Source organism: Callorhinus ursinus, unplaced genomic scaffold (genome assembly GCF_003265705.2).
Source record: "Callorhinus ursinus isolate GAN/ISIS: 27379988/994484 unplaced genomic scaffold, GSC_fseal_2.0 scaffold4, whole genome shotgun sequence".
Lineage (NCBI taxonomy): Eukaryota > Metazoa > Chordata > Mammalia > Carnivora > Otariidae > Callorhinus > Callorhinus ursinus.
Genome location: NW_027397066.1, coordinates 39081753 through 39104574, shown reverse-complemented (window position 1 = coordinate 39104574; position 22822 = coordinate 39081753). Strand labels below are relative to the sequence as shown.

The following is a 22822-nucleotide window of genomic DNA, read 5'->3' as shown; positions in this document are numbered from 1 at the left end:
TAATCTACCATCTATCTCTCGTCTGTCTCATCCTTCATTTATCTGCCTGCCACCCATGCAGTCTACTATGTATCTAATCTACCAACTAGTTATCTACCATTTATTTATTTATCATACATCTGTTTATCATCTGTCTAATCTACCATCTATCTATTCATCCATACATCATTTATATGTATGTATACTTGTAAATATATCATTTATAACTGGCAATTTTTCATTTATCTTTTTCAAAAGTGGCACTTTTCAAAATCACTTTTTCAAAAGTGGCACATGGAAGTATGTAAAATTAGAAATAAACAGGAAACAAACAAACAAAAAGAAGTAGAAATTTATAATTTCATCTTTAGAGTTCATTATTTTTTATTATTTTTAATATCCTGCCAGCCCTCCTGTCTTTTTTCTGTTTGTATATACTTACAAGCACAGGCTCACCTGGTATATTTTGCTTAGCAATCTGCTTTGGTCAGTTAATAGTGTACCTGGTCCTATTACCATGGTAATAATTATTCCTCTGTGATATCATTTATTAACAGCTTATATGGATAAAGCATAATTGGGTTGACTGCTCTTTAGATGTTAAGGCTTGTTTTACTTTTGCAGTGTTATATAAACAAGCCTGCAAGGGACATCTTTTAGCTAAATAAATCTTTGTGCATCTCCATAATTATTTCCTCAGGCTAAATTGCCAGAAGTAGGATTCAGGGGTCAAAAAGATATGCCTGGCTATGCTTTGACTTCTGTGTCCACCATTATTGATTGCTTCCTGCCATTTGAGTGGTGCCTAGCCCAGATTTCCTGGGTTTTTGTCTATGCTACGCCCACACACATTTACGGAACTACAGAAGATGTGAGCACATTTGACCTGCAGTGTGGCTTTGTTTAACTTCACGCTGATGCACTTTGCAAACTAATTTACCTTGAGGGGATGTGCTCATTCATGCAAATGAGTTTGAAGTACTTCCAAGGGTAGCACAGGGCAGCGGTGTTTGAATCTAGTGTTATTAGCACAGTGCCTGAATTACGGTAAGTGCTCTATAAAGGCTTTCAGATGAAATGAATCTCAGTAAAGACTTTCGAATGCCAAAGGTATAGGAAAGCAGACGAAAGAAACGGGTGACCTAGAAAGACTGAATAAAGCATAGGAGGAGGCAAAGACAGCAAAGAAAGGTAGAGAGAGTGGCGGGATATGATGCTAGTACATCCCTGATGAGAGAACGAAGATTTGAGTGTCCACCATGTGCCTAGCATCATGGTAGCTGCTTTGTATATATTCCTTGTTTATCACCTGCTACAGCCAACTGCATCACGTTTACTCCGCTGCCAGATCGGAGAGTACTACCCGTGTCTTGTCTGTTTCAAAGCTACGTGCTCTTTACTGAGAAAGGACTGCTTCATAGCCCTGGGCCTTCATCACATCCCGCAGTGAATTTAATGATGCATTTGATAGCTTTAAGCTTAGAGGTAGTCGGAGAGAGAGATGGTGACTAAATCCGGCCTCTCCCTCTACTGCCATCTGTCATTTCCCTCTGGAAAGCGTGTGGCTCTAGCCTAATGGAGCTACCCATTATGCCCTCACCGGCACTTCTACTGGCTTCTTTATTCAGGGAGTTAATATTAATTTTTGTTGTTGTTAATACCTACTATTTGTTGAATCCTACTACATAATTTATCTCACTTATTTCTTATAACAACACTATGAAATATATAATATTATCCTAGTTCAGCAAGCAGCGAAATAGAAATTCAGAGAGCTTAAGTAAATGGCCTGCGATTAAACAAAGAAAAAGTGCTCGATTTGGGATTAAAATACAGGATATTCTTTGCCTTAAATATAACTTTCCTTCCTGGGTTTTGCATGTTAATCAATATATTTTCTTTAAGGCTCAGTTGAAATCCTGCTTATGGTGTGTACCTGTGTACCTTCCCTGATTATAGTAACTTCAAAAACCAACTTCGTCTCTCTCTCTTCCTGTCTCTCTCTCTCTCTCTCTCTCTCTCTCTCTCTGCAGATGATATTGAGTACTTATTATGTGCCAGGCACAGTGCTAGGTGTCCGGGAGGGGTGTGTGTGTGTGTGTGTGTGTGTGTGTGTGTGTGTGTGCGCGCACGCGCGCAAAATCAAGTTCACTGAATTGAACTGTTCTGGATATTTTCCGTATGTAAATATAGCAGAACTCATTTCAGTGTAATTGGAATAAAATATAATCTTGTTTTCAGTGTCAGTTTTAAAGCCCTGTTGAGAAATACCTCTGGGCTCAATCTACTTTGCAAACAGAAAGTTATTTCCTTCTTGCTAGCCAATTCAATTAGATTCACATTTACTGAGTGGTTCTGAAGTACAGCACAGGAATCCAAGTGAAGTGAAGTTCACCGCAGAAGGAGATGTCTTTCAGAAGCCCACAATCTATTTAATTGAGGGTATCCGGTGCAAACGGCTGCCTTCACCTGAAAGGAGCAGAGAACCACAGAGCCACGACTCACATCTGCCTGTCCTGCTCAAAGAATGTACCACGTCTCACGCTGTCGCTGCCAGTCATTAGCTCTCACCAGGGCTGCCAAATGGCAATCCCTTCATCTCAAATTCCTGAAACCTTTTGGTTTGGTGGTGGTGGGGGGCGGGGGCGGGGGGCGGAATGGGAAGCTTTGCTGGAGATGATTTGTGTGTCTCTTTGCCATGTCCTGACAACCAGTGGTAGAAGCAGAAACTTCATTGTCGTTTCAAGACGCTATCGAAGATTAAGCACAAACCTACATAAATATAGGCAAATCTGCACTCTATTATTTAGGACATAAAGAAGGAAAAAGAGATAAATGAAACAAGTGGCAATTTTCCAGAACATTACTCAGGTAGAGGAATTTCTCCTGGATCCCTTTCTTTGCCTCGTTTCTCCCATTCAGTGTATGAGCAGATCCAAATGGCTTTACTTTTGAACGCATTCTGATTCTGACCACTTTTCCCCATCATCATGTCTTACTGCATAATTGATCTTCCTCTTTCCAGGAAGGAAGCCTGGTGGTCTTTTCTCTACATAGCAGCTGGAGTAATACTTAAAAAATGTAAACCAGACCAGGTCTCCCCTGTTTAAATCTAGCTACTTCCCAAGACAAAGAACAAAATCAGATTTCTCATCCAAATCTGCAAAGCACCCCGTGGTTTGAAGTCCTTCAGGGACCTCTGCCCTCAGTTCCTACCACTCTGCTCTGGAGCCCTCTGCTCACACTGGTCTTTTGTTGGCTGGTCCCTGATGCTCCTAAGTCCTCAAGGCATTTTCACCTGCTGTTCCTCTCTCCTGGAATGATCCTCCTCAGGTGGTTACCTGCCTACCTCCTCACCATTTTCTTCACCATAATTATCATCATTTGCCATTATATCATGTATTTATTTACACATTTGTTATTCAACTGAGATGTAAGCTCCAGGAGAGCAGCTGCTCTTTCATTACTGTTACTATTCATCACTGTATATCGCCTGCGCACTCCCGGAAAAGAGGCTGATGCTGTGCCAGAGCACCTGAGTAAATGTCTGTACAGTGAGGAACTCTGACACTCAGACGTGGAGTCGTCTGTCTGAATTCTGTTGTGTTTCAATGGCCAAGGACACGTAAGTGGCTAGAATCTCTAGGGTAGTAGTTCTCAGACATTATCGGGCATCTGAATTTATTGGGAAGCTTGTTAGAAATAAAGGTTTGAGCTCATTTCATTCTAAATTAAGGTCTTCCCGGGGCGCCTGCGTGGCTCAGTTGTTAAGCGTCTGCCTCCGGCTCAGGTCATGATTCCAGGGTCCTGGGATTGAGCCCAGCATCGGGCTCCCTGCTCGGCGGGAAGCCTGCTTCTCCCTCTCCCACTCCCCCTGCTTGTGTTCCCTCTCTTGCTGTGTCTCTCTCTGTCAAATAAATAAATAAATAAAATCTTAAAAAAAATAAATAAATTAAGGTCTTCCCAGTCTGCATTTTACACAGGCATTGCAAGGGTCCTAGCTGATACTGGTGTACCTAAAAATCCATAAAGCAGTTAACTGATTTCAGACAGGTAAGAATGAATTACAAATATGCACCGTTCAAGCCTGAGAGATAACATAACATGAAGGTTGGGGAGTAATTTCTTAAGCTGATGTGAGTGGGAGTTCATTGAGCTTTGAGGAGAGAATGATAGAAACAAGAAAACAGGAACTATTTTATACATAGGAGCGTTTTATACATGGGCTTAGGGAGTCCCAATATTTGAGATGAGTGCTTTTTACAATTAAATATAAAATGCATTATAATCAGCAAATTCATTGAACTCTGAATGATGCAAACAAAGGCCATTTTTTGGATTCATCTTCAGTGAATCCCCTTAAAATATTCATCCCAAATTTCTTCAGTAATGTTTTGCTCTTCAGGTAAATAAAAGAGGGATTTGGGGGACGCCTGGGTGGCTCAGTCGGTTAAGCATCTGCCTTCGGCTCAGGTCATGATCTCAGGGTTCTGAGATCGAGTCCCGCATCAGGCTCCCTGCTCAGTGGGGAGCTTGCTTCTCCTTCTGCCTTCTGCTCCCCCTGCTTGTACTCTCTCTCTGACAAATAAATAAAATCTTTAAAAAAAAAAAGATTTAAAAGAGGGATTTTGGTCAGAGAAATCATTACTTTTCACATAGTTGAAAAGGAGATATTTAAAATGTGTGATGTTAATGTGCTTGTGAATGTCTTGGGGTTTGTGGAATACTACACTTCTGTGGATAAGTCCTGGTTACTGTATCACATTGGGTATGATCTTCTTACTGTAAGAGCTGTGGTTTCCTAAGATAATCAACAATGCACTTCTAGATTTTATTCCTCCCAACTGGAGAATGTTATGAAGTAAAGGCAGAGTGGAGTTATCAATCACTTTACATTCTAATATAGAGATTTCAGGAGAAGGAATTGCTGAGAAAAGTATCGGGGTGCCTGGGTGGCTCAGTCAGTTAAGAGTTTGACTCTGGATTTTGGCTCAGGTCATGATCTCAGGGTCTGGGATTGAGTCCTGTGCAGCCCTGCGTCGTGTCAGGCTCTGTTCTGGGCACGGAGCCTGCTTAAGGTTCTCTTCCTCCCTCTGCTTCTCCTCCCACCTCTGACTCTCTCGCTAAAAAAAAAAAAAATTATCAGTGCAGGTTGAAAGCAATCTATTAATAATACACACCTATTGTTACCACGGACTATTCCTAAGCAAAATAAATGTCCTTCATTAGAAAATATTTATTATATATATTTTTAAATTTTGAAAAGTACCAAACAGTTCTCACTTTAGGAGAGGCTTAAAAATTTTGTTTTTATGACACTAGGAATATAATAGGAAAAAAGTTTCCAGTTACACATGAATTTTAATAGCATCCTGCTTGGGGCGCCTGGGTGGCTCAGATGGTTAAGCGTCTGCCTTCGGCTTAGGTCATGATCCCAGGGTCCTGGGATCAAGTCCCTCATCGGGCTCCCTGCTCAGTGCAGAGCCTGCTTCTCCCTCTCCCTCTGCCATTCCCTCTGCTTGTGCTCTTCTATCTATCTCTCTGTCAAATAAATAAATAAAATCTTAAAAAAAGAGCATCCTGCTTGGTTTTGTAATTAATTCATTAATTCATTAGTTCACTTATTTTAAAAGTCATTTAAGTGCCTGATTTGTGCCAGGCTCTATGACAGGCATTGGAATACCGAAAGTGGAAGATACAGTGTCTGTTTTCAAGGCCTAGTCTGTTTTTCTTTATAGCATTTATTATTATCTGGCATTGTACGTGTGTTTGTGGGTGTCCTGTTCATTGTTTGGGTGTGATATATTTGTGTATATGATATTCATTGTCTTTCTCTCTCATCCAAATGAAAGGTTTTGTTTTATTCATTCATTGCTGACTATACCCAGTGCACAGAGGGTATTCCCATAGTGTGCCCTCATTAAATACTTGTTAAAGTTAAATATTAAATATTTTTCAAATTAAAAAATAAAGTATGCATAGTGTGCAGTGGAAAGCTGTAGGAAGAGCATCAACTTAGCCTGACGAGTGAGGGAAGACGTCAGTCAAGAGGTGAATTCTGGGAAACAAGCCAAAGTTACTGAAGAGTGAAAACATGGCAATCTGGGAAAACTGTGAGTTGTACTTCTGGAACAAAGAGTGTGTTGGTGAAGGGGAGAGGGAGGAGAATGAAGCAGAAGAGGAAAGCAGAATGGCATCACAGTGGGTGCTGGATCCCATGTTAAGGAGTATGGATATTTTCCTTCAGGCAGAGTCGAAGGTGGATTATGGTGGATACCTATTGGTTTGACCTGTCTGATTCCATGCCACCTTCTTCTGATAACATTACCTGACATTCCTTGGTGCATGTGGTTGAGGTAGGCCTAAGTGCATCTTCGAGGCTCCAGGGATGGGCATGTGACCCAGACCTGGACATCTAGTGTTTTCCATCTTCCTGGTCAGAGAGATTGATTTCTGCATGAGAATATGACTCAAGTTGATCCAAAAGATTCAATCCTAAGACTTTTTTGTTGTTGTTGTAACTCTTGCTTATAAGACAGTACTTTTGGGTTAGGGTTGTAAAGCTTTGAATATATGAACTTAGGCATTTTGGAACTATCACGAGGGAAGGGTCTACTCAAAGTAAAGCCAATATAAAGAAAAGCAGAGTGAAGAGATGAAGAGAGATGCTTTCTGATTACATTGTTTAAGTATCTGGATATAGCCACATGTGAAATTAGAACCATTCATGGATTTTCCATTTATGTGTGCCAAAAAAACCCCCCAACTTTTTCTTAAGCTGATTAAGTAAATTCAATTTCTTTCTCATTTACAAAAGAATTCTAGCTGTTTGGATATAGAAGTAAATGGACACTAGATGCAAGAGAGAAAACGAGAGAGAGAGAAAAAGAGAGGGAGAAAGAGGGAGAAAGGGAGACTGATTTGGAGATTCCTGGAGAGGAAAATTAGACTGTTGAAGCATCTAGAGATTAGCTACATTAAGTCAAGACTGGAGAACAAAGCATGGAACTGAGCCAGATTTGGGCAGGGATTTGAGGGCTGAAGAAGCTCATGAACTGCTAACACAGGCTGTCATTAGACATCAAAGGTCCTGCCTGAATTTCTCCAAAATCCAAGATGCTAAGTGAGAAATGTTAAAATTTCATCAAAGGCTGAGAGAGGTGTCCTAGTTGGCCCGAGGACAAGGCAGCGAAGTTGGGTAGGTCCCAGGCTCAAAGGCTAATGTAGGTATCCATCTGTTTCAAGCTAGTTTTAAGGAAAGAGCTGTTGACCTTTAGGATGTCTGTTTTCACATGCATTATGTATCCTGGAATTAATCACAGTAACAGAGCTGATTTCCATTTAGAAAGTTGTCTGAAAGTGCAGATGTCTAAAAGTGTCTGAAACTGTAGATGACACACCACAGAGAATAAGAATAAGAGAAAAGAGGCCAGATTACAGTATCAATATCTGATTCTGAAGGGAAATTCTATTTCTTAACTGTTGGGGTTACAACAGCACATTTGGTGTGAATTTTTGGCAGATCTCACTGATGTCCCCCATGACTTCAAATGATTTTGAATCAGTATCTGATTACAGACTGCCCATGCAACCATTCCACCTTAGGTGGATTTATTTGCAAATGGGCAGGCATGTCGCCAACTGACACAACCATGTATATTCCAGGTTAGTGTAAAAATGGCTCAGAAGTAGCTTACTTACAGCCTACTTATACTGGGAAATCTATCTTTCAAACTCTAAATACCACCTCTAGTTTCAAATGATGCCTGAGGGGTTCATGAATCTACAGTCTTTATCACCTTGGAGGTTGAAACTCTCCTAATGTCTGGATTCAGCATCTGTACTCCTATAAAAAGATGCTTCAGTGCAGCTGGTGGAAATATAAATCAAGGCAAAGCAAGCCCTTCTGAAGCTTCAGTACAAATAACCCCTGACATGACAGCCCAACCACAGCTATCAAAATTAATGTGTAATAAATGAATGATGCCACACTGTGCTCTATAGTACCAAGGCAAATATTAGGGTCCCTCAAATGAAAATTGTCTGGGACCATAGCACATATATCATTTGAATTCAACTGTTTACAAGTATCTAAAAGGAAAGGGGAGGATCATCCAAATATTATATGAAAGGAAAAATCTAATATCGTTTTCTATTTTTGAAATTTAACCAGGGGGTAGCTTTCTTAAATACCACACAGGTGGCGTTATTATCTTAACTGCTGGAGATAATACACTGAACAGATGAAGTAAAACACTTGCTTTGTTATTGAAGATCATATCTATCTGCTGTTATAGGACACTGTGATTCAGAAAAATAGTGGAGATTGATAAAAATCATGCTTTAAAAATATTAAAAATCGGAGTGATAGAAACAGTAAGAAAGTTTGGAGCAGAAGCTAGAGTGAACTACAGATAGTCTTTTTCTTACTTATTATGAATATGTAAGGGTTTTATAAAACATTATGATGTAACATTCAATAACTTGGGTGGTATCTAAGAACTCATCCTGAATGGAGAAGGGTTCTCTAGAACTTATTCATTCAACAAATATTTGTTTTTTTCTCTGTTCTAGCCACTGAGTAAAGAGCAATAAACATAATAGACAAGGACCTCGATGCTAATCCTTGGGAAACTTGCAGTTTAATAGAGAGATAGACATTAAAAAATAATTAAGTAAACATGTATTCACTATTGTGGTAAATCCTATGGTGGAAAAGCACAGGATGTGGTGAGGACAAAGAACAATGGTACAAAATATAAACTAACAGTTGGGGGGGGTGGTCAGTTAAGGCATCCTTGAGGTAGTAACATTTATGACAAGAACTAGTGCAATGAAAAACTTGAGAGATGGTCAATATTACCTTTAATTCCACTAATCATTTCTTCTTCTTCTTCTTCTTCTTCTTTTTTTTTTTTTTTTTTAGAGAGGGAGAAAGAGTATGCACACGTGGTGGGTGTAGGGACAGAGGGAGAGAGAGAAAATCTTAAGAAGGTTCCATGCTCAGCGCAGAGCCCAGAATGGGACTTGTTCTCATGACCCTGAGATCATGACCTGAGCCAAAATCAAGAGTCAGATGCTTAACACACTGAGCTACCCAGGCGCCCTATTCTTCTTGTTTTTTAATCCTTTCTTCTGTTATATAAAATCTGATGCTAATCCATCTAATGCATTTTTCAATTCTATGATTTCCATTGGTTCTTTTCCATAGTTTCAAATCTTTTTCTGAAACTCTGCATCTCTTCATATATTATATTAATCTCTTCCTATGGACTTTATTTTAAACTTTTTATTTTGAAATTATTGTAGTTTTTGGGGTGCCTGAGTGGCTCAGTCATTAACCATCTGCCTTCGGCTTGGGTTATGGTCCCAGGGCCCTGCGATCCAGCCCCACATCGGGGTCCCTGCTCCGCGGGAAGCCTGCTTCTTCGTCTCGCACTCCCCCTGCTTGTGTTCCCTCTCTCGCTGTGTCTCTCTCTGTCAAATAAATAAATAAAATCTTAAAAAAAATTATTGTAGATTCCTAGAAAGTTACAAAGATAGCACAAAGATGTCCCATATACCCTTCACCCAGTTTCTCTCATTGACTGTATCTTATTTAACTATTGTACAATATTACCCAGGAAACGGATATTGGTGTTTGTGTGTCTAGTTCTATGTAATTCTATTACATGTGAAGATTCACATAACCACCACTGCAAGATACAGAACTATTCCATCACTGCAAAGATCTGCTGTGTGCTATAATCAATCACACTCAATCCTCCTCTCCATCACTAACTCCTGGCAACCACTAACCTGTTCTTCAGTCTCTGTAATTTTGTTATTTCAGGCATATTATATAAGTGGAATCATACAGCGTGTAATATTTTATGATGGGCTTTTTTTTCCCACTCAGCATAATGGCCTTGAGATCCATTCAAGTTGTTGTATGTATCAATAGTACATTACTATTTACTGGGCTAGTCTTCCATATTATGAATATACTACAGTTTATTTAACCATTTGCCTATCATAGAATATTTCAGTTATTTCCAGTTTTTGGCTATTTCCAATGAATTTCTAAATATATTAATTATAGTTATTATTATTAATTGTGGTCCTTATCTTTTAAGCCAACATTGAGACTTTGAAATTCTGTTTGTAATGACTAATTTTTTTCTCTTGAGAATGTTTTCCTGTTTTTTTCTCATGCCTAGTAATTTTTTATTACATATTAACTATGTTGAAGATGCACAATAGAGATTCTAGATTCTGTTATTTTCCCTGACAAATGTTGGGTTTTGTTTTAATGGGCAGTTAAATTACTAATAGGTCACCTGGAATGTGTAGTGACTTGGTTTTATGTGTAGTTAGGGTGAGTCTATTTTAGTTTTTCCTTAACTCAAAGAGAATCCCTTATTTTTGTTCTTTTTCAGCCTTTCAACTATTTTTCCTTTCCAGACTTCTTAGCATTTTGTACATTTGTAGTTCAGGGATCAACCACGGATTTGTGGGAAGTTTATATTCATTCTGAATTTCTCTTGTGGCTCAATTCTTTCCAAGATTTTTAGGAACTCTGGAAGTATCAAACTCCATGTTCTGACTCAACAGACCAATACAACTGTAGTTTTTTGTATTTTTGTTTTGTTTTTTTCTGAAGTGCTGCTGTCCCACATCCCCCAGACTGGGGAGAGGCCTCAGGGCAAAGATGTATAGAGATTTCACACAGTGTCATTCCCTTCCTTTGAGGGTTGATTCTCTTTTGGTTTTTGCTTGTTTTCAGTTACTCTCTTATCTCTTCGAGCGGATTTTAATAAATTTTTGCTCAAGGTTTATAATTTTTAATCCACAGGAGGGTTAGACCAATATATACTGCTTTTTCATATCTTAACATGATTTGTTTATTAACTTTGGCATAATTTTGTCTATTTGTGTTTCTGTGAAAAGCAGTTGTGGAGTTTTTAGTCTAGTTATCTTCTTTAAGTGTTTCATCTCCTGACAATTGTTGGATTTTTCTATGCTTTCTACTGGGATTAAAATTTAAAATACCAGTTCTTTTGGACTAAAAGTTTCCTGATTTGAGATCCAGTGAAATCTTACTATGTTTGAGCCCAATGTTACTCAAACAGCCTGCTTATGAAATAAAGATCAGTTAGACGGACACATTTTACTCATTTATATTCCAGAGCAATATATATTATACATCTAGGTATGATATGACATACAAGGCTTTCCTTTTGCCTTTATTTGTCCCATAGCACCTTAGAAAAGTTCTTTGATATCCTGGGGTAGAATCAAGGCAATAGCCAAAGAGTTTGGTTAAAGTTTGTTTTATGCTCTTTTTAAATGATCTGAATGAATTGATTTCAGTTTGCTTGAGCTTTCCATTTAATCACCTTTCTCGAGAACATTGCTTTCCTAGCTGATTGAAAGACCCTCTTTTCTCCTTGTTACCTTTCCAAATTCTACTTGCTTTGAGTGCCCATCCAGTTCATATCTTTGGATTTTCCTACCAGTGAACCTATGCTATTTTATTGATGTAGGCCTTTCCTCCATGATATATCAATTAACACACATTCCAAGCCATGCAGAGGACCAGCTTTGGTTTAGAAGGCAACTGAGCTAGGAATGGGAACAGAAATGAGGAGTCTTAAAAACTTCTGCTAAACATACTTTTAAGGCTGGTATGGTTACAATCAGACAATGGGAAGCCTTTTCCTTTCAGATATGCTCCTCAAGGTAGGTGCTGTCCTGTTTCATTTTATGATCTAATTGCCTCCTATAAGTATAATTTTCTTTCCCAGAAAGATCAGGAGATTCTTGAGGGCAAGTATCACGCTTCCTCCTTCTCCCACAGAATCCAGCATAATATTTCACATAAGAGTAAAAATTTATTTGAAAGAGTCACTTCAGATTTTGACCATTTGGCCGAATCTGTTTGGTATTTTGCCTATAATTTTCTAGTTACCTGACAGTGTTTGTCCAGTTTTGGGATCCCACTAAAAAGCATGAAGATACATCTCGAAGATTTATAGTTTGGCTTCTGCCTAATTCTCCAACCACCTCTCATACTACATTTCCTCCCTCACTTGCTATGCCCTTGCTACACTAGTCTTCTCTTGGTACTTTCCCACATCAAGAAATTCCTTCCTCAGAGTCTCTGTCACTTGTCATTTCCTCTGCCTGAAATGGTCATGGCATGGTTACTGCTGCTCATCACTTAGGTCTCAGACCGAGTGGTAACGTCTCAGAGAGGTCTTCCTGATCACCTGCTCTTTGTTCCTTGTTCCCTTGAATCTAATCCAAATGATTCACTTACCCATCACTCTGTTTTACTTTCTTCATAGCACTTACTACAACTTGAAATTATCCTCTTAATATGTGTGTAAACACATATGTTTATTGCCTGTCTTCCCACAGTAGAATCTAAACTCTGTGAGAGCCAGGAAATTTGTCTCCTTCAGAGAAGTATTCCCAATGCTCAGAACAGTGGCCAAACGAGTGAATATTTGAGTTGTCATCCTGTGTGCCATCTTGAAAAGAATTTATAGTAGATATAGTATTTCAATGTACATAATTTTAATTTGATTTCAGTGAAACATAGCATAAAAGTAGAGGCTAAAGGGATGTTCTCAAAGAATAAAAAAGGCATTAATATTAATTAATTCCACCCAGCAAAAGCACAGGTCATAAGATCTACCAATGAAAAGCAAAAGAAAAATAGTGACACTGTCTTATATATAATGATAAGAGCTGGCTAGCTATAGTGATAATGAGCACTCACTATGTTCCAGGTATTGTTATAAATATTAGGCTTTAAAAAACTCATCTAGTCCTTATAACAACTCTGTGAGGTAGGTATACTATAATAATCTCTGTTTTATGGATGATGACCTGAGAACAGAGGTAACATGAGGAGTCACATAGGTTGATTTGCCTGACGTTATAAAGTCAGTAAGAAGCAGAGCTGGGAATCAAACTCAAGCAGTTTCATTCCAGTCTGTGGTTGTAACCACTGGGCCATATTTCTTTATTTCCACTTAGTACAGAATTGATTCACTTTAGTTCTCTCATTTATTTATCAAGCATATCTGGCATTAAACTTCCGCATAGAATTTTGTAACTATATAGTTATAGTTATCCTTTATGCCATCTTGAAAACAATTTATAGTAGATACAGTATTTCAATGTACATAATTTTAATTTGATTTCAGTGAAACGTAGCATAAAAGTAGAGGATAAAGAGATGTTCTCAAAGAATAAAAAAGGCATTAATTTTAATTTATTCCACCCAGGATAATGGACTTGGGTTGTTTCAGGCCCAGGTATGTTATTAATCTATGTTAACTTCAACCTAACTTCTTCAATCCTCAGTTCTCAAATATGTAAAAGTGAGTGGTGTTTGAGCCATATTGAAGATTAATTACTTTTTTTTTCCTGTTATGGGAGTCTTGAGCACCATGCTGCTGATGAATTTTGGAAGAATATTGTTGGGAATATTTGATACATTACCTGAACTTTATTCATCTCCAGTTTGTTCTTCTCATTGGCGCTCTGGTCTTGTTTGCTAGCTCCCTTTTTCTGAGGGCCTTTTCCAAAGAAGATGTAATTTACAAAGGCATATTCCAGCAGAGCCAGGAACACAAACACAAAGCAACCCATCAGGTAAATATCAATCGCTTTGACATAAGGGATCTTTGGCAAGGTCTCCCTGAGGTGAGTGCTGATGGTTGTCATTGTCAGCACGGTGGTGATTCCTATTAAACAGAAAGACACAGCTTAGCTGAATGCACTTATTAAGCTGCCCTTTAAAGACTGAGAAGACAGATGCAGTTCCCTTATAGGTGCCCCAGAATGATGTCAGTAATGCCATAAACCACTGGGCGAAAGAGTAGACATTTTGAAAGACAAAGTTTCAGGCTCCCCATACAGTCCATGAACAAATCATAAAACAGGGTGTACCATTAATGGAGGACTGGAAAACATTTAAAAAAAAATAATGCACATATGAAAAAGAAAAGTAAATGGAAAGGCAGATCAAAATCCTATTGATATGCTTACTGTCTATTGTCAAAATGTCCCTTGTTCTGTTAGATACCACATCTTCCTTCTCTCAGCATCTCCCTCATTTTCCTACTAAATCTGTTCTTGTGATATTAATGCCCACAACAGCCACTACCAAACTGAAAGTTGGTGACCAGTTTGAGGAGAGCTACTTCATTCCGTATATCTAGAACACACCCAGGCCACAAGGTCAGTATTACACATTATTACACTGATAATATATCATTCATAGTGAGACAATCCTAAAAGAAGAAATATGTAAGAAAGTTCATGATTTGCATCAAGTACTTGATTTATGTCATTTTTAGATATAATCTTGTTGCTTTGGTTTTTCAAATATTACCTCTACTTCTTGATTCGAGAGTCAAGAATGAATTAGTTCCCTGGAATCAAGAAAAGACTTCCAGAAAAATTCAGCTTGGATTTGTGAAGAAGGTTAAGACTGTAAACTTTCAAAAGGAAAATTCTGTTTTGTCTACTTTGTTAAAAACAGCTTTCTTAATCATATAATGTTTGCATGGCTGCCTAATAAATATTTGGTGTTGATGGTGATGATGAAATGTAATTGAGAATAACAAGAAGTGAAAAGGAAGTTGTTACCTAATGTAGATAATTCATGCTGCAATACTAATATTACACATTTTTATAGCATATTACAGTTTTAAACACCGTTATGCATTATCTTATATGGCTGTCATAACAGCTTGCTGAGTATGATAGGGTAGGTATAGCTGAATAAACAGAAACTCTGAGATTAGCTATTTTGCTGTAGATCACCTAGCTAGGGGCAAAAAAGCAAGGAGGTGTTAAACAAAGGCATTTAAAATAAAAGCAAAGAGAGGAGAAGATAAAACCTGAAATTTGATGAGAGTCCTTAAAAATAAAGACAGGAAATGTTAAAATGAATGTTAAAGACAAAGGAGAGCTGGCAAAGAGAATGGGAAGTAGAAAATGAAAAGGGGAAAAAAAGAGTTTAGCACTCATTTGTCCATCGGATTATTCTAGATAAAATCCCTGACTTGACTATTTAACTTTTAGGAGAACAGATAAAATAGGAAGTCAGGATTACCATACAGAAAGTTAAAATGGTTCAGATCAGTGATGAATTCAAACGTGCTGCACTCTTATGAAATGCCATCATGAATGGTCTTACTTATTTCTTTCAGTAAAATTTAAAATTTTACCTAATATAATTCTAGCTAATGTTCTTAGTAGAAATAGACAGTTCATTTACAAATCTACTAGTCGCACTTCTGTTTCTACTCCTTGGTTTACATTTTTAGGCAAGAAGGGTTAGTAAATAAATGCCTTTTTTACTTACTTAAGTTTTAAAATAGCCCCGATTTTACATTTCAAAGAAAAGATTAAATCAGCATTTTTATGTGCTGACATCTCTGATCAAAATATCATTAGCTTTGAGGATAGATGTGTAAAGAGAACCACAATTCAAGACCTTGATAGTTATTATTCCCTGCTGATGACATCATCCACTGTTTTTTCCTTAACCCTAGTATACCTGTACTCATGTTCGCAGTTAAATAATACATGCAGAATCATACCTAGGATGTGATAAACTATTTGTTGGCTTTCCTTAGTTTTGGAACGTTCAAAGGTTAAGAAGGGCTGACTTTGTGAGCCATTAGAAATTACTCAGCCATTAGAAATAAGCTATAGGGATGACAATTAGTCTAGGTATGAAAGGGTATGCTGAGCATCTGACCCAGTTCAACAATCTCAAAAGAAGTGATGTAGGGCGCCTGGGTGGCTCAGATGGTTAGGCGTCTGCCTTCGGCTCGGTCATGATCCCTGAGTCCTGGGATCGAGTTCCGCATCGGGCTCCTTGCTCCTTGGGAGCCTGCTTCTCCCTCTGCCTCTCTCTCTCTCTCTCTCTGTCTCTCATGAATAAATAAATAAAAAATCTTTAAAAAAAAAAGAAGTGATGTATATGTCAGCTTAGCTGGAAATGATGCTGTTACATATTTGGAATGTGTGTGTGCACACTTGCGCTCATGAGCACCCATGTATGAGAAAAAGCCCCCAAAAGTGATAACTGAAAGGGCTCTAGGATCAAATAATGAGGCAGACCCACACATGCTCAGATTCATCAAACAGACCTTTCGTATTCTGACTTTCCAAGGAACCCTTTAAAGTCTCAAATATAGGGCGCCTGGGTGGCTCGGTTGGTTAAGCGACTGCCTTCGGCTCAGGTCATGATCCTGGAGTCCCGGGATCGAGTCCCACATCGGGCTCCCTGCTCGGCAGGGAGTCTGCTTCTCCCTCTGACCCTCTTCCCTCTTGTGCTCTTTATCTCTCATTCTCTCTCTCTCAAATAAATAAATAAAATCTTTAAAAAAAATAAATAAAGTCTCAAATATAGCCTTTCAGCTTGCAGCAATTACTCAACCATGGCAAGATTAATCTTGAATTTTGTTCCCTAAAGAAGGAAACCATTTTTTATTCCATCCTGATCACAGATCATTAATATAGCTGATGAATGTCTGTGCCTTATTCAGGTGTGATGAGCTACATTTAAGAGAAACTCAGTTCCGTATGATTTAACTTTAATGGAATATTAGGCAGCCATCAAAAGGAATGAAATCTTGCCATTTGCAATGACGTGGATGGAACTGGAGGGTGTTATGCTGAGCGAAACAAGTCAATCAGAGAAAGACATGTATCATATGACCTCACTGATATTAGGAATTCTTAATCTCAGGAAACAAACTGAGAGTTGCTGGAGTGGTGGGAGGTGGGAGGGATGGGGTGGCTGGGTGATAGACATTGGGGAGGGTATGTGCTACGGTGAGCGCTGTGAATTGTGCAAGACTGTTGAATCACAGACCTGTACCTCTACAACAAATAATACATTATATGTTTAAAAAAAAAAAAAAAGAAGAAGATAGCAGGAAGGGAAAAATGAAGAGGGGGATATTGGAGGGGGAGACGAACCATGAGAGACTGTGGACTCTGAGAAACAAACTAAGGGTTCTAGAGGGGAGGGGGTGGGGGGATGGGTTAGCCTGGTGATGGGTATTAAAGAGGGCACATTCTGCGTGGAGCACTGGGTGTTATATGCAAACAATGAATCATGGAACACTACATCAAAAACTAATGATGTAATGTATGGTGACTAACATAACATAATTAAAAAAAAGAAGAAAGATAGTATTGCCCAACCATTGACATAACTTGTTAATAGTCACAGATTTAACTTTTCCAAATCCTTTTGAGAATAATGAATTGTAAATGTTCTTCACTGTAAAAAGCAGGGACCAGAGAGGAAATCATCACAAAGTTAGTAAAAATTAGTGTAATGAGAATTTAAAAGTAGACTCTAAGAAGCACTTATATAGTTAGTATTGAATATAGTCCATGTTTTTGTTTTTGTAAAATGCTAAAAAGATATTGCCTTGTGAAACAGTCAAGAAAATGCTTACACTTAGATGCTTTAGTATCAAGGACTGCTATGGTAATCTCATTCTTTAACTTGCTTTGAGAGAAGTCCGTGCCTATAATTTCTAACATTGGTTGGTTGGTCGAAGTGAAGTCCTACCAGCTCTCTGCAGTGCTGGGAATGCATTACCTAGTGCAACTCTGGCTGCAGATGCATCATAGTTGATCCAAAAAGACACCCAGGACAGAATTGTAATCAGTGTGGAAGGCATGTAGGTTTGCAAAATGAAGTAACCAATGTTTCTCTTTAGACGAAAACTTAGTGACAGTCGTGGATAAGCCCCTGAGTTAAAAAAAGAGAAAAAAGGAAAAGAAAAAAAAATCAGATCTCCATTTGGTAGGAATCATCTTCTTTCTTTCACAGTGCCCCTAGTTCATTTTGGAGGAAATGTCCTCACCAGTTGTGAACTCCACTTTCTTGGACACCATCTTGTAGTCGACAATTGAAAACTGAGGAAGTTCAATTTTATTAACTCCAGTTACAGCTCCCTCTCCTCCGTTCCAGTAAAACTCAATGTCATCAGTGGTATAGCCATCTGAAACCAAGAAATATAGCATAGTTAAACAGAGTTTCTTTGGTATAGAAATTCATTTTGAAGACAGCCTGGGAGCTAGAGAGGAAATTCCCAGCAAGTGGTGGTAAGACAGCAATGCTTTAAATCAGGATGGCATATGGGTCTCACGATGAGCACTGTTCCTGATGGGTTGATTGTGGCTGCAGTGATAAGATGGATGCATCTGGCTTTGCGGACATAAACTCTGTGATCATTCAGTGATATCTGTTATCACTGCTCTATATTTATTTTCTTTGCATCTACTAATAGGAACTCTTTGTATAGATAACTGGATAGCTAGAGGTGCCTGGAGTGGCTCAGTTGGTTAAGCAGATGACTCTTGATTTTGACTTAGGTCATGATCTCAGTGTTGGGATAGAATGCCACATTTGGCCCCGCACTGAGTGGGGTGTCTGCTTGGGATTCTTTCCCTCTGCCCCTCCCCCTGCTTGCACGCATTTTCTCTCTCTAAAGTAAATTAAAAAAAAAAAAAGATAATAGGATAGTTGGATTTTAGTACCTGAGCATAGATTTTAATTATGCATCATTTAACAACGATAAGTAATAATCACTGAGCACATATTTATTAAAAGGGAAACAGGAACGGTAAAAGGATGGAGTATAATGAAAGACCAAATTTGTACATACCCATTTCAAGACATTTAAAAAAAAATACACATTTTTTTTAGAAAATTAGGCAAGCTTCCATTCATGTATTTTTACCATCTCTAATATATAGGCGAAAAATTAAGAACTATATGAATTTTTTAATTAAATTTTTAAGTCGAAGTATAGTTCATATACAATATTACATTAGTTTTAAGTGACCAATAATTCTATACATTATGCTTGCTCACTGCAATAAGGGTAAAAGAACTATATGAATTCTTGGGCGCCTGGGTGGCTCAGATGGTTAAGCGTCTGCCTTCGGCTCAGGTCATGATCCCAGGGTCCTGGGATCGAGTCCCACATCGGGCTCCCTGCTCCTTGGGAGCCTGCTTCTCCCTCTGCTTCTCTCTCTCTCTCTCTCTCTCTCTCTCTCTCTCCCCCTCTGTCTCTCATGAATAAATAAATAAAATATAAAAAAAAGAACTATATGAATTCTTGATAATACTTTTATAGCTTAATATTTATGAGGGTGAGCTTTTGTTAATTTAAGAGGAATGTGTAGAGAATTGTAGATTGCATTAGAAAGGTCTAACCTTTCACTTCTGCTCCCACTTGCCAGTGGTTTAGCTGGGTTATGGTCATATAAAAGACTTGTATAAGTCTTGTATAAAACTTGTATAACTTGTATAAAACAATGTATGGATATATTTTAAAAACTAAAAGCCATTTAAGGCGTATGGAAGGGTATATTTTTCTCTTCCTACCTGGTAGAGACAAAGAAGATATTTTTAAGTTCATTTTCTATTTATATTCACCTCAAATAAAAAAAGCATCAAATCTTTTTTTTTCCATTAGAATTACTAGGGCTTGTGTTTCAAACATAATGTAGTAAACATTATGCTGACCTACTTTTGATTAAAGTCAGTAGTATATTTTTAAAGAGATTTAAAAAAACCAATGTATTTAAAATTTAGAAGTGGAGAGCCAAGGGCCAAAGGATCACCATTAACATATCACTGCAGGAATGCAAGAAATTTTAGGCTTTTGTTTTTGTTTTTTTTTGAGGGGAAAATAAACCTGTCTTAACTTTATTACTTTAAAATTCTCTAACTTCTCTTCAAAAAGCGCTTTTTTGAATTCTTATTCCTGAACTCACTGAACCCACAACTCTTTTACATTTGTTACTTTTGCCACCCTATGGAGGTTATTATTTACTGTAGTACATTTCAATATATCTTGTTTTATTTCTCTTTAAACCATTTCCTTCTAGGTCCAAGAACTTGCCTTTTCTTCAAAGGGTAATCTTCCAAGTGCAGACATAGAAATAGACAGTATTTACTTTTAACAATAATTCTGGTGTCAGAGGGGCTGTAAGACCCTCTTTACTTACTGGAGTTAGAGTGATCTACATCTTATTGACATATTGACTTATTGGGGATTTGTACCAAATTCAGGTATGGGTCTAGAAAATTGTGATTCTTAACATCATTTTGAGAATCTGATAAAAACTTCTGAACTCAAGAGACTGAGAAGACAAGCCACAGACTAGGTGAAAAATATTTGTAAAAAACATATTTGATAAAGGACTGTTATCCAAAATATACAAAGAGCACTTAAAACTCAGCAATAAGAAAACAAACAACTTGATTAAAAAATGGGCCAAAGACACCTCACCAAAGAACATATACAAATGGAAAATAAGCATATGAAAAGATGCTCAATATTATATATTTTCAGGGACATGCAAGTCAAAACAATAGTAAGATACTACTACACGTCTGTAGGAATGGTAAAAGTCTGGAATACTAACACCACCAAATGCTGGTGAGGATGTGAAGCAACAGGTACTCTCATTCATTGCTAGTGGGAATTAAAATGGTACAGCCACTAAGGAAGACAGTTTTGTGGTTTCTTAAAAAACTAAACATACTCTTACCATGCGATCAAGTAATCAATTGTGCTCCACCGTATTTACCCAAAGGAGTTGAAAATTTTTAATCATACAAAAACCTGCATACAGATAGTTGAAAATTTTTAATCATACAAAAACCTGCATACAGATGTTTAGAGAAGATATAGTCATAATTGCCTGAACTTGGAAGCAACCAAAGCGTCTGTCCTTTGGTAGGTGAATGGATAAATAAACTGTGGTACCTTTAGACAATTGAATATTACTCAGCACCAAAAGGAAATGGGCTGTCAGGCCAGGAAAAGACATGGAGGAAACTTATATGCATATTATTAAGTTAAAGAAGCCAGTCTGAAAAGGCCACATCCTGTATGATTGCAACTATGTGACATTTTAGAAAAGGCAAAACTATGGAGACAATGAAAAGATCAGTGATTGCCAGGGGTTGGGGGTGGGGAGGGATGAATAGGCAGAGCACAGAGGACCTTTAGGGCAGTGAAAATACTGTGTATGATACTATAATGGTGGATACATGTCATTATACATTTGTCCACATCCACAGAATGCACAACACCAAGAGTGAATCCTAAGGTAAACTCTAGACTTGGGGTGATTATGATGTGTCCATGTCGGTTCATCAGGTGTAACAAGTGTACCAGTCAGGTGGGGGCTGTTGATAATGGAGGCTGTGCATGTGTAGTGGCAGGGCCATATGGGAAGTCTCTGTATCTTCCTCTTAATTTTGCTGTGAAACTAAAACTGCTCTAAACAAAGTAAATTCTTTAAAAAAAAACTTTCTAAAAAACTCCACAGAAACATATACATATATATGTGTAGATAGATAAATACATAAATAAACATAATTTGATGGTAATTTCAGAGGATCATGGATCCCCCTGGATCCCATTTACAGGTTTTAGAATGAGAACCTCCTCTTTGTGGGAAAATGGCTAGTGGCAACAGAACAGCTTAAATTCAACCCTGGTGGTCTCCGTTCCACTTCCAGTTCAAAATCCCACATGAAGTAGGATCTGGGGAATGTGAGGTCTCAGCTCTGTCTGGATCTAGGGAACAATGATGTCCTGGGGTTTCTGCACCCCGCCCCAGAACTAGAGAGAACCTGGGAACTAGTGGCATGGAGTTCTTGAATGGTGATTGGAATGATGAGATTAAGGAAGAAAGCTGGGTACAAGTGCTCTTTGGGTTTATTAAATAAAGGGTACTAACACCTGTGTGACTATTTGGAGGAATTGTTTTTTTCAGTCCTTTAAGGAGAGGTGGGACAGTTAAAAAGGTAGGCTGTCTTAGAGAAAGAGACTACCTCCTGGTGTATCAGCAGAAGAATGACAACTTAACAGGAGCTCACCATACTTTTCCCCTAGAAAAGTGTTTCTATTTATGGTTCTCTGGCAGCAGGGCCCAAATCCCAAGGTGTATGTAGAAAAAAACAACAATGCTTGTAACAGAATCTGATAGTCCTAGAGAAGAAAAATAAGCAGAACAGCCAAAGTAGGTGGCCCCTAGTGAAAAGAACTGGTGGAGGAAGCGGACAATAGTTTGTACTCTTCATTTCCCACCCTCGCTAAAAATATAGGAACACTTAAGAAATACACACACACACACACACATATATAAACACTTAAGTATATTTGATTAGAGCACAAAAACTTTCCTTGTACTAAAACCCATAGATTTTGGGGCACCTGAGTGGCTCAGTCATTAAGCATCTGCCTTTGGCTCAGGTCATGATCCCGGGGTCCTGGGATCAAGCCCCGCATTGGTCTCCCTGCTCTGCAGGAGGCCTGCTTCTCCTTCTCGCACTCCCCCTGCTTGTGTTCCTGCTCTCGCTCTCTCTCTGTCAAATAAATAAATAAAACCCATAGATTTTAATAAAAGCTGTTTGAGATAAATTGAGAAGATGGTCCCTGGTGAGGGGGCATTAATGTCTTAGAAGACGGTTTGAAAGAAATATCTCAAAAAAAGAACAATATTATAGAGATTTGGAAAGTATGAAGAAAACATAATGGCTTTGAAGGACTCATCCAAGAGATCTAAATAGTAGGCATTCTTGAAAGAAGAAGAGGAGCCATAATAAATAAAAAGAAAACACAAATTCTCTTGAGCTAAATGAGTAAAGTATTTTGCAGATTGAAGGGCTCATTATATTAGGTAATTGTGATATCAATCCTGAACTCCAAGAGTAAAAGAATAATTTTAGAATTTTCCAGACAGAAAGTACAAGGTATTTTCAAAGGAAAACATATTGGACTTC

The 22822-nt window shown here is 38.1% G+C and overlaps 1 protein-coding gene across 1 annotated transcript in view; it reads right to left on the bottom strand.

Annotated features, from left to right (window-relative positions):
- Positions 1–22822, bottom strand: part of GABRB1 (gamma-aminobutyric acid type A receptor subunit beta1) — a 379682-nt gene that overhangs the window by 4824 nt on the left and 352036 nt on the right. The window contains exons 6-8 of the mRNA XM_025887668.2: positions 17877–18014; positions 17609–17761; positions 13474–13718 (exon numbers count right to left, since the gene is read on the bottom strand). Coding sequence (XP_025743453.1) covers positions 13474–13718; positions 17609–17761; positions 17877–18014 — 536 coding nt within the window. The remainder of the gene's footprint in view (positions 1–13473; positions 13719–17608; positions 17762–17876; positions 18015–22822) is intronic.